The sequence below is a fragment of the Saccopteryx leptura genome, chromosome 6 (assembly GCF_036850995.1).
Source record: "Saccopteryx leptura isolate mSacLep1 chromosome 6, mSacLep1_pri_phased_curated, whole genome shotgun sequence".
NCBI classification, from domain to species: domain Eukaryota; kingdom Metazoa; phylum Chordata; class Mammalia; order Chiroptera; family Emballonuridae; genus Saccopteryx; species Saccopteryx leptura.
The window spans coordinates 188,143,912-188,156,543 of NC_089508.1; the positions used below are offsets into that span (position 1 = coordinate 188,143,912).

The 12,632-nt window shown below is 53.2% G+C and overlaps 1 protein-coding gene across 4 annotated transcripts in view; it reads left to right on the top strand.

The window, feature by feature from the left end:
* The window catches only part of RANBP17 (RAN binding protein 17), a 250,389-nt gene extending 238,170 nt beyond the window's left edge, over window positions 1-12,219 (top strand). For all 4 annotated transcript variants that reach the window (XM_066342781.1, XM_066342782.1, XM_066342783.1 and 1 more), the window contains 3 exons: window positions 7,987-8,085; window positions 9,858-9,985; window positions 11,816-12,219. In XM_066342781.1, coding sequence (XP_066198878.1) covers window positions 7,987-8,085; window positions 9,858-9,985; window positions 11,816-11,912 — 324 coding nt within the window. In that variant the 3' untranslated portion in view covers window positions 11,913-12,219. The remainder of the gene's footprint in view (window positions 1-7,986; window positions 8,086-9,857; window positions 9,986-11,815) is intronic.
* Window positions 12,220-12,632: the final 413 nt, after the last annotated feature.

The following is a 12,632-nucleotide window of genomic DNA, read 5'->3' on the forward strand; positions in this document are numbered from 1 at the left end:
GTAGCACCCAGCCTGTGGAGATAGGCCGGTCTTTCTAGACAACATCATAGCGCATGTGCCTTTGTTAGTATCCCTTGAGCTTGCACGCCCATCTGCCAGTTTGGGGGACGCCCAGAGGCTAGAATAGGCCAGCCATTCACACAGGACCAGGAACTCGAAATAAGTGTCACTTGAATAAAAATTAAAGGAAAAATGGCTTTGGAGTTGAAAGCTGTTCCTCTACGTACAGATTTTCCCACTGTTTCTACGCAGAGGACGTTGAGATGATGTTTTTGACAAGTGATGCTTAATTTTCACATCAGCTTGAAAAGTGTTCCATGTGATGTTGGCAAGAGAAGCGTGAGGAAGCGTTTCCCAAATAGTGCTGAGTGGCAAAGCCCACAGCCTTGCGGGCCCGGGTTTCTGGTTTTATTTTAATGCAGCAAGCTGCTTTATGAGGTCTGCAGCCACTTGAAATATGATTTATTGCTCGTAAAAAGTTTCCGATGGCTAATGAAGATTCAAGAACGAATCTCACAGTGGAGTGTAGTCAATTTTGTTGCCATTGCTCTCCAGTACGTCTCTGCCATTGAAATGAATTATTTATGATAATTTATCCCGACCATGGAAAATAAAACTGTTTTCATCGTGATGTGCCTGTAACATTCAGCATAGACACATTACGTTCAGTACCCTCAATTAATTAACCCTGAAGTTTCAGTCCAACTTTATCTTCTTTCTGATAAGCGAGGAGACTGGCAGGTAATTCTTTCCCCAATAAACGGTGATTCAAATGAATGTTTTGAGAATGAAGGGTAATGTTGGTAATGGAGGAAATTGAAACAACAGCAGAACTAGGTTGTGTATTTCCTTAGCTTTTACGATGGATGGAAGAGTTTTGAAATATTCCAGGCCATTCATCACTTGGAGAAAAAGCATCCCTTAACTTTCTGTAAGGAGGGGGTGGAGGAGGAAGGCGCTATTAGCAGAGACATGACATGCAGTGCATGTAGGACAGAGCCCCACCAAGGGAACCAGTCCTGCAGTCACTTTATTGATAAGAAGCTTCCTCACTTTTTTTTAAAGCCAAGCCAGCACTTGTGCAAAAGCCTCATAGGCTGGGCTCCCAGATGGTCTTCCAGGGGAGAAGGGTCACCCATAATTGATTGCAGTCTTGTTTCTTAAAAAAAAAAAAAAAAGGCTTACCACATTTTGCATTTCATTTAATCTTTTTTTTTTTCATTTAAAGTACTAAATACTTGCTTCTGTTATGAGACTACAAAGACATACCCTAATTTAAGAGTAAATGTACGGATACTAAAAGGTGTGGTGCAGCTTCGATGGGGGCTTAGTTAACGCAGGTAGGGAAATACGCACGTATCTGTCCATTGCTTCCGTTTCTCATAGCATTCCACTGATTCCTCATTGGTAAGCAGTAGACAGAGAGAACAATTGATTCCCTTCCTTTTCCCCAAAGATGACTAGTATCTAATTTGAGGAGGATCTCATTTCAATAGCGGTTGTGTAAGGGCCTCCGGGGTGGCCCACGGGGGTGGCAGCCGCCCCTGCTTCCGCAGGCCTGAGAACCTGGAGCTCTTCCTCCCTCCGCAGCGCTCACCTCCTCCCAGATCCCGACCCTCCTCTGCTGCCAGCCCTTCCTCCTGGAAGGCCCCTTCCTGTGCCAAAGGTTCCTGGACTCAGAAGCAGCTCTCGAGTGTCCAGAGCATTTGTTACTGGCGGTTCCTCAAAAACCGCCTGCTCGTTACAGCCTAGATCAAGGACCCTCCGGCGTGGCTGGAGCTGCAGGGCACAGTGTGTGCTCCCCTCTGCCCATCGAGGCCCCCCCCCGCCTAGCAGACTGCGGCGCCCTACTCTGTGGACGTGCCCCCTGGGGTGCGGCCCTGGCCCCCCTGCCCATCGAGGCCCCCCCCCGCCTAGCAGACTGCGGTGCCCCACTCTGTGGACGTGCCCCCTTGGGTGCGGCCCTGGTCCCCTTGCTTTGTCCTCCGCCCCCTAGATCTAGGCATGTGACGCTTTCCCCTCGGTCTCTCACCTCTTCCTAGGTCTGTCCTTCCTTTGTCTAAAGCAGTGGATTTCAACCAGTATGTCACAATAATTATTACTTTATTTATTGATTTTAGAGAGAGAGGAAGGGAAAGACAGACAGACAGAAACATCGATCCGTTTCTGTATGTGCCCCAGCTGGGTATTGAACGCATACCGTCCGCATATCGGGACAACACTAACCAACCGAGCTCTCTAGCCAGGGCTCCATGAGAATTTTTAAAACATGCAGTACCTGACTATTTAGTCAGGGGCACTGACCCCTTTTCCCTTAGATTGTCAAATAAAATGACAATAGGCAACACAACTATAGCCATTTGGTGTGAATGAATCAAAAATATACATACCTATTCCTTTTGACAGATCGGCAAAAAATATATTTTCCGGCGTGCCACAGGATTTTAGTAATCAGGATTTTAGTGATGAGGATTTAGTATGTGTGCTGTGAGATGAGGAAGGTTAAGATCCCTGCTCTAGACCAAGGCCTCCCTCCACCGCCTTCCAGACAAGATGGGCTATTCTTGCCCCGTTCCCATTTTCCGTTTCCCTGACCAACAGGCAGCAGGGTTATCCTGTGATAACTACAATGTCACGCAGCCTGACCCGGGGGCGGGGTTAGAGGGAAGGGCTGAAGCCCCCCCCCCTTTGATCCTGGAAGATGGGGGTTATCTCATCATGTCGGTTCCAGCTTTGTCTTTCTGATGCAGATGGAGAGCAAGAGGGAGGGGTTTGCATGCTGTTACCTGTTTCTTAGAACCTTGTAAGATATCTTTTAGTTCTGTTATTCACTGTGCTCAAAGAACGTTAACAATGAGAAGTGTTCGCTTTGTCGGGAGGATTCTATAACTCAAAGAAAAGGAGCTTCAGTTCCTAGTATCATCTACAACATTCATTTAAATAGCTGTGTACATTGGACCTTTAGTGGGAAGGGAACCATTATTTTTAGGTAAATGTTCGGTGGGCCAATCTATTAATTATGGCCACGGTTGTTCATCCTGGGAGTTGGTAAATACATTAACCAAATGTATGAAAGGTTCAGGTGGGAGGCACACCCTCTCGGAGCCAGTGCCCTGGATTCTAACTGCAGGGGTCGCAGTGCTGCCTGATGCTTCAGCGGGCGGCTGCACAGCTGAGCAACGATGCACAAGGGCAGCGCATTGGGGACGCCCATGGAAGGTGGAGTGTGAGCCGTGCCCAGAAACAAGCCTGCCCTCTCCCACCATCGCTCCTCCAGAGGTCTACAGTGGGAGCCAGACCCACTGCCTGGATCACCGTGCTGGTGGCCGTGGCCCTGACTCTCAGACCGCCCGAGGGCGGTGGCAGCAGGGCGACCTCAGTCTGTGAAATGGGGACAGCATCTCCGTCAGGGTCAGCGGGGGTTAGACACAGCGTGGGCCTGTGCCTAGCAGCACCGAGCACGCAGCGGGCTTTCCGTAAAGGTAGTGATACTGGGCAGTGAGAAAACCCGTCGGGCACAGCTCAGTGAGGGGGGAGGGCGCCAGGGGAGAGAGGGCACTGTGGGCACAGCTCAGTGAGGGGGGAGGGCCCCCAGGGGAGAGAGGGCACTGTGGGCACAGCTCAGTGAGGGGGGAGGGCCGCCAGGGGAGAGAGGGCACTGTGGGCACAGCTCAGTGAGGGGGGAGGGCCCCCAGGGGAGAGAGGGCACTGTGGGCACAGCTCACTCAGGGGGGAGGGCCCCCAGGGGAGAGAGGGCACTATGGGCACAGCTCAGTGAGGGGGGAGGGCCCCCAGGGGAGAGAGGGCACTGTGGGCACAGCTCAGTGAGTGGGGAGGGCCCCCAGGGGAGAGAGGGCACTGTGGGCACAGCTCAGTGAGGGGGGAGGGCGCCAGGGGAGAGAGGGCACTGTGGGCACAGCTCAGTGAGGGGGGAGGGCCCCCAGGGGAGAGAGGGCACTGTGGGCACAGCTCAGTGAGGGGGGAGGGCCCCCAGGGAAAGAGGGCACTGTGGGCACAGCTCACTGAGGGGGGGCCCGCCAGGGGAAAGAGGGCACTGTGGGCACAGCTCACTGAGGGGGGAGGGCCGCCAGGGGAAAGAGGGCACTGTGGGCACAGCTCAGTGAGGGGGGAGGGCCCCCAGGGAAAGAGGGCACTGCCCGCAGCCTTTGTGGCGCTGCTGGCGAGGCGGATGGTGGTGGCTTAGCGTCCTCAGTCTGTGCCCAGGAAAGCCAGGTCCTTGGAAATGAACAGCGTGTTTCCCCATTTCAGGTTTTAGCCCCTGAGATTGAAGCCAGAGCTCTGTTTTCTGTCCAATCCCCTTCCAGCTCTTTATCTTACCTCTTTACACTCTAGTCCTCAATATCTCACTCAGAACTTTCCCATTCATTCATTTTTTCACTGTCCTGTATTTATTCTTTCATTCGCTAGCTCATTCCTATGCCTCTGATGGGCATCAGGTGCCATGCCAGGCACCAGGGGTACACAGAAAAGTCCCTTGTGCTCCGGCTCTCAGAAGCGTGCAGACCAGTCCCCTACCTGACCCAGTGCATGGCCGCCCTGCGCTCACACGAGCACCTCTCCCCCACCGTCCTGTCCACCCAGCTCCCTTAGGGGGACTGTGCACCCCCAGTGCATGGATGCACACAGGACACACCACGCCTTCGCTGCCCTGTGTCGGCCTGAGATGGAACGGAGCGCTGCACTCGCCACCTTGCTGCAGGGAGACTGAGCCAGCACGTCTGGGTCAGGAGGCCCACTGGGCTCCGTGCTGGTGCTTCACATCCCCCTCCGGTGGAAGCTGAGGTGTGAACGGGAACAGATAACACAACCTGGCTTGTTTTGTCTTTCCAGGTCAGGAATTTGTAGAGTACCTTTGTTTTTGTTTTTGATTTGATAGAGAGGAGAGAGAGAGAGAGAGAAGGGGGTTAGGAGCAGGAAGCATCAACTCATAGTAGTTGCTGTCATTATGTGCCTTAACCAGGCGGGCCCAGGGTTTTGAACCGGTGACCTCAGCACTCCAGGTCAATGTTCTGTCTATCTGCTGCACCACCACAGGTCAGGCTGTAGAGTAGCTTTGTGTTTTATTTGGAAGGTTGCAAGTTTTCACAATGACAGAAACACTGTCATTCAAAATCCATACCAACACATGTGCCAAACCAAATAGGGCTGCTTTTGGACTGTTTCCCATCTTAAGTTGTTATTATTATTATTATTATTATTATTATTTTACTGCAGTTCTCAATGAAGTTAGATAATGTGAGGAGACGATACTCTGATTTATCTGTCCATGATCAAGACGTGAAGTGGGATGCTTTCTGAGCCACAGGACTCCACAGGGCCAGGCAGGGGAGGGTGAGCACAGTTGGGGTAAAGAAATGCCGGTGACCACTGAGGCCTGTGAAAGAGTGAGCCGTCTCTGCAGCCCTTCAAAGTAGCCATTACCATCCCCCATCTGTACGTAGGGAAACAAAGGCTCAGAGAGGTCAGTGACTGCCCAGCCTCCTAAGTTAGGTCTGCAGCAGGGCCCGAGGGGGCCTCGGTGCTCACTGGCTCCAAAGCCTGTCCCTACGACACCATGTTGCTCTCACCTCATTGAGAGGAGTTTCCTACAAGCTCATGCCAATGCCTGCGGGAAGGAAGAAGGTGACGGAGGAAGTGGCTGAGGCATTGCGAGGTGTGGTTTTCTTGAGTGGACCAAGCTGCGTGACTGCCCTTCCCACGTGGCCCCCTCCCAGGTGGGCAGAGCAGCTGCTGAGGGTAATCCATGGCCACGGTGTGTGTTCTGGACGCAGGCCCTGGAACGTGTCGCCTGGTTGGGCCCCTCGGAAGCGGCTGCCCTGGCCATCGCGGTGACAGGAGGTGGGGGGTGGGGACCCCATTCACGTCGCACTCCCTGTGCCGAGTCCACGCTGCCAGGGCTTGGTGACCCGGGGCTGGTGGGCTGGGCGGAGCCCCTGAGAGCGCTCCCCTTTGCTGTTCACTGTGTTCGCCGTTAACCACTGAGCCTCCCACCAGCGACTTCGCGTCACCTGGGGCAGAGTTCTGCACCTACACCTTTCACCCCGTCGTCTATGTGGGGGCCCCTCTCTAAAGGAGCGTGCCCCGTGGCCGAGCTGTTTCCCCCACGCCCTCTACAATTACTAGGGAAAAGAACTCAAAACAAGCTGCCACATCAATACCATTCGAGCTGATTTGCTCACTAATTTCCATTTTTCCGGAAGAGTAAAAAAAGAAAAAAAAATCATCCATTTTAGCTAACTTTATTTTTAGAAAAGTATTTTATTCAAACTTCCCCTTACTTATTACAGACATAAATACATGCATCCAGACAAATGGATCCACGGGAGAACCGTATAAAGTAATTGGTACATCACTTTAGGATGCTTTGTCAGTTACTGGAGGAGTTCGGTACCTCTAACTTTAATCTTCTCCATTAAAATATCCATTCTGCCTTCACATTGTGAAGCCCATAATATTTTAGACTGTCTCTGTGGATCTGTTAGTTTTGCTTGTCAATTTAATTTGTGGCTCTATGACTTTGGGTAGCTTGTTAGAAACACGTGACCTGCAGATGATGCTCAGCGTCAGGCTCGAGACCTCACCTGTCCCCGGAGGGACTGGACATATAGTCAGTCTGGGATTGGCAGGTTTTGTCTGCAGCCAGCCTGAGTGTGATGACGATGACGATGGTGTGTGTACACACAGGATGGCAAGTGTTCAGAGCTACAGAGAGCGCATTACTGCTGTGATTATATACCTTAAACTCCTCTTATATCCACCATCCCATTTGATTCTCAGAGCTTCCTTGTGCTGGGTTATTATTTTTCCCTCTGTAGCTAATGAAACTGAGACACAGAGAGAGAGAGGTTTGGCAACTTGCCCGAGATCACACGGTAAGTTGGATTGCAGAAATGCCGGGGGATGAAGCCAAGTGTCACCAAAGCCCAGTCAGGGACAGCGTGTGTGTAGGCCTTTGCCACCTAACTGCCATTTCCCCTGCCCTCCTTGGGGAAGGGAGTGGTGACACTATGGAAGAGAGGGGCTAGAAGCAGGGGGTAAAGGGTCCAAGAAGCAGAAACCGTCCTCAGTGCCACATGGGTGACCACAGCTCGCTTCACCGGCCCTTGCCTGGATTTGCCCCGACCTTGTCTCTGGCCTACCTCCTTTAATGTCACCTGCATAGTACATGTCCTGCATGTCCCCAGACAAATCTGAGCACGTCTTTCTTTTGCCGCAAACCCATGACCGGCTCCCACTGCCCTCAGCACGAAGCCCAGATCCCTCAGCATGACCTTCCCCACCGGGCACTGGGTCTGGCTTCTGTCCCACGGCTCTCCTGCCACCCTGAGTCCCTTCTCATTGCAGAACCACTGTGTGCGTGTCCACCCTCCTCCTCTGCCTAGAGCACGTGGATGATGAGCTTCGTAAACAGCCTTCTCTGGAGTCTCCCCTGAATTCTCATGGACCCGGGAGCCTCTCTCCCTACCCTGTGTGCCCATGGCTCTGCCCAGCCCTGCCTCCTGCTCTCGGCCTCCTGGGTGCTGTGCCCAGCAAGCATCTAGCTACTCCTCAGGGGCAGAGGCTGGGACAGGGGCCTGTGTTCTCTCGCCCCCTAGGTGTCTTGCAGACTTTGAGTTTAGGAGGCTGGATGAGGACATACACGTAGGAAGAAGTGAAGTGAGTGTGTGGGCGAGTGAATTAGTGAGTGAAGAACGCGTGGAAGCCGGCAGCAGCCTGAGCCGGCAGGAAACAGGACTCCCACGGTCACGTGGAGGGTGCCCGTTCCTGCCTCTCGGAGATGTTCCCCTCCATACGCTGACGGCTCTGGTGAAATAAGAGGCGGAAAGGAAGTGAGCGGGCCTGTGGGTGCTGACCTAGCACAGCGGGGCACACCGGAGGTGACAGGCAGGGATCAGTCCACCAAAGACCTGGGCCTGGGGGGACACAGAGCCCAGGCATCAGTGTCTCCATGTGACTGTCTTCCAGATGATGTCTGTCCTCATGAACACCATTGTCTTTGAAGACTGCCGGAACCAGTGGTCAGTGTCCAGGCCTCTCCTGGGGCTCATTCTGCTCAATGAGAAGGTGAGTGTGATTGCGCAGAGGTCACCGGCGGGGGGCAGCTGTGCTCCGGGCCCAGAGGAGCCCCTGAGCCTGAGCTGGGAGCCTGAGCACCACATTCTCCCAGAAGCCCTTCCCCACAGGCCTCAGGTCTTCAGTTAAGCAGAGGCCTCCAGATCAGCCCTCCCAGGACCCAGAGCTCCAAAGCCGCCGGCTGGGTGGCACTTCCAGCCCACCCTCACCTCCTCCCCTGTTCCAAGGGAGTTCTGAGCAACAACCCCTTCTGCTCCTCGCTTACCCCTTCTAAATCCGGGGGTCCCTGCTGCATTGGGTGGTAGCAGCAGCCCCTCTGGGCCAGGCACAGCACCAGCGCCCTCCACCCTGGGGCCCGAGGCTCCAGCCCTGAAGCGCGCTGGCCGCTCTGGGCCGCCTCCCAGTCCCCAGCCTCCTCCTGAAACCGCCCCCGTCTCCCCAGCAGTCCGGAGGAACAGTCCATTACTGCTCGGGAGAATGAATTGTCTATACAATAAGATAGTACTGGGGAAAAAGACAGTGAGATTAGAGGCAGCCGCATACATTAAAATTCAAACTGAAACCCCAGCCTTGGAAGGAAACTAATAGAAGAAGAAAATATATCAAAAAGAGAAGAGCTGTCTCATCATTCACCTGTGCTGAAGTATCCAATTTTAGCCACATTCAATAGCACTGCCATTCATCTTCCCCCGGTGTTATTGTGATTTAAATCCAACCTCTATAAAAGAGAGCAGTTCTTTTAAAATGATTGAGAGGGAATAAGGGCAAATTCAGTGTTTAGAAAAAGCTTATGACATCACAATATTATACTTTACTGATGGAGGCAATATTTCATGGTTTGGGATGAAAAACTAATAATTTTCTATTTGGTGTGAGTCACTGCATCATTATAAAAGGGAGAAATAAGTAGTTTTGTGCATTCCCAATCTTGTTCGGGAAGACATTGAGGTTTAAGTCTAACGCTCCTGATATATAGTATTTAAGTATTAGTCTGACTCCATATTAATTATATGTGTTTTTGATGTGAGCTGTTTTAATGTATGATGGAAATTAAATATCGTGCTGTTGGGCTTGGAAGGATAAGCAAACGACTGGCAAAGTGTTGTCTTTGTGCTGAAATTAGGCTCCTCCCGATGATCGGGGCTGCGTTTAGCATCAGGGGCTGTGTTTGTACAAAAGCCCACAGACCCTGCAGAGGAGGGGGCTTGGCGGCTCTCTGTGACCAGGGACGACAGTATTTTTCTTGGTGCCAGGAAGTTCTTCTAGAACTAAGCAAGCTCCTCTAGTGCCCTCCTCAGCAGAGCTGACCCATCCTGACCCAGAAGGACAGGGACTTGGGAGGAAGCCTGGAGTTTGAGGAGTGAGTCCTTAAAGCCGTGAAGACGATGGGCCCGCGGGCCTGCCCTCATGGCCTGACGTGCTCCCTGGCGCTGTCAGCCCTCCTCCTCTCCTCAGCCTTTCTGTGACCAGCAGAGGTGACAGGAAGACCTACCTCCACGTGCTCCTTCCCGACAGAGGGAGCCAGGACTCCGTCAGCCTAAATTGTTCGGTGACAATAAGAATAATACCAGGGGATTTTTACCGAGGAATGCCTCTGTTGCTTTAATTTTCTCTCGAGGCTTACAGGTCAACGTGGACCCGGACCAACCACAGCTCCTGAGAGCTAGGAGCCCGAGCGCATTGGAGCTGGTCGAGCCCCTTCCCAGCGCCATCTTCCGCCCGGGTCTGGGTCCGAGCCTGAGGTGTGTTCTGTCTCCCTGCAGTATTTCAGCGAACTGAGGGCGGGTCTGATCAACAGCCAGCCCCTCCCCAAGCAGGAGGTCCTCGCCCAGTGCTTCAGCAGCTTGATGGAAGGGGTGGAGCAGAACCTGTCCGTCAAGAACAGAGACAGGTAAGCTGTACTGGTCGGCTCAGCCTCGCTGGGGGAAGTGGATGTTGGGGTTTGTGGGGAGAGCGGGCCGTGCCGAACGCAGCTCATCCACTGATGCGGTCTTCTGTGGTCACGCCTCCTGGTCCTCGACTCAGTTTACTCCGCCCCGTGACCGTGACCGGGGAGTGCTTTCCTCCAGGCATCCTGCTGGGGACGCTGCGGGGACGCAGAGCAAGGAGAATGCAGCCTCTGCCCTGGGCTTGCCTCCAACCGGAGAGAGATGAAAAATAACCATTAAAAAGGTCGAAGAAAGAAAGCGCAGGTTTGCTCTGAAGGACGAGGAGAGGCTTCCCGGCCGTCGAGCAAGCACAGGCCTTGAGGTCAGACAGACCCCAGCTTAGACTGTGTCCCCGACCGCTCGAGCTGGCGTGGCCGTGACCAAGGCAGGCAGCGTCCCTGAGCCTCCCTGTACTGATACACAGAGGTGATGGTGATGGCTGTGATGTCTAAATGACAGAACATCGTCAAGCATGGATCCAGGGCATATGGCTCACAGCAGATATCAGTTCCTCTGCCCGACCTTTAACGGCTGGGGTGTTTTTATTGTTGTTGTTTTAAGGAGGAGGGAGGTTGACTGATTTTGCAAGAACAGAGACAGGTAAGTTGCCAGAGAGATCTAAATAAGGAATCCAAACTTACCAGCTTTTGTGGGAAAGAACAGGATCGCGCTGAGCACAGCCCACCCGCGACGTCACCCTCCTGTTACACCTCGTGATCTTTTGCTCCGTTCACTCATTCCGTGCACAGAACTGTCTCGAGAGCCTGCTGTTGCCAGGCACTGAGGACAGCAGGCGTGAACTCACTGTTCAAGGTCTGTGCCCTCATGGAGCTTCTAGAGGAAAAGAAAGACAGTAAGGAATGACGCAGAAAGAAATGTTTTCAGGAGAAACACTGCCTGTCCCATCCTTGCGTAAAAGTGGTGGCATTCGAGGCTACGCCACTTGGAATGCAAATCATCGGTTATCCCCTCAGCCAGGGAGCCCTGGAGTCCCCTGGCCTCTGCTAATACGAGGCCCAGCCGGGGGGACCCCGCGGACACGTTCCTTTGTCCCATGCCAAGGTCCCCCCTCTGGCAGAAACGGGCCACCTGCAAAGCCAGCAGAAGAGACTTACTGCGTGGGGAACCCCCCGTGCCTTGGGGGGTAGTTGCACCTGAGGCTGGGGTTTGAGGGCCTCCTCCCGAGCGCACTGTGTGATGTCAGACAGTCCTCCTCGCTGCCGCGACGACTAGCCAGCAAGCCCGGCTGCCTCCCACGTGCCCGGCACTGTGCTGAGCACTGACAGGCGTTCTCTTCCCACAATCCCGTGCGGTAGTTGCTCATGGTGGGCAGCAAGCATTCATCGAGATCACCCAGCCAGGAGGCGGTGGAGCCAGGATTTGAACCCAGGAATCTAAGCCAGCGCCCCCTCTTTTGGAGCACTAAGTTCAGTTGTCTTATCTGTAAAACAAGGGTACTAATACCTACCTTTGGGAAGACTTGTGATTATCAAAGGAATTTATATGTAAACTTAACCCAGTGCCTGGCACATAAGCTTCCGTTCTTTTCTTTATATTCCATTTCATCAGTGTGTAATTTGACTCTTAAAAACAATTTTACCCTCAAATGTGCTCAAGACAGTCGGAGTGTTGGTGGTAGCCCTTGTTTTCTGGGAGGGGAGGGGTGCGGTAGGGGACGTGGGAGGTCCCGGGGCCCTCTCCAGGGTCCTGAACTCCACAGCAGGCGGGTCATCCAGAGGCTCGGCAGCCTCGGCCTCGCCACTGCCCTCAGCCCCTTCTCCCTCTTTCCACAGGTTCACGCAGAACCTCTCTGTGTTCAGGAGGGACGTGGCGGAGGCCCTGCGCAGCGAGAGCAGCCCCGAGCCAGGCGGTCAGGACATGATGAGCTGACACGACCCCTCTGACCACGTGCTGAGCAGCCTTTATCAAGAGACTCTTGTGGGTCTGGGCCCGGGGACAGTGACGTCGGCTAGCCCAGGGAAATCTATTTTTCAAAACAAACAACAAAAGCCCTGCCTTTTTATAAGAGTGGCCTAATTATAAAAATTTATAATAGTGCACAATGTAAATTCATTCTTTGCTCTGAAAAAGCAGAAGTGTTTTCAATCTTTCTATAAAACATCATCATCTTTGTTCTTACAATGCTCTGAAAGGATATAGAGACGATATTTAACCAAAGAACATAATAAACCCGGTGAGCGCCCACGTGTGTACTAGTTAATGGTTTGCAGCCGAGGCAGAGGACTTTCGGAGACGCAGCCCTCACCGCGCGTCCCGGACCGAGGCGGGCAGCACGAGGGACACCGGGCTGTGGGCAGAGGGGACGGGCCTGGGAGCTCTCCGAAGTGGCCAAGGGCCGCGTGCCCTCCCTGCGTCGGCAGCATCTGATAAAGTTGAGAGACAGTAACACAATTAAATGACTTACAAACCACGTTTGCTTTTCACTGGCATAAATCTGAAGTGGTTCAGCCTAGAAGAATTAAGCTGTGCAATTACTGCCTGCAGAGATATTTCTCCGGGAGGAGCCGGGAAGCCCCCGCAAGGACTCCTGGGCAGTGCCAGCACCCAGCCTCCGTTCAATCTTCAAGAGAAGCCGAAGGTCTCTCATGA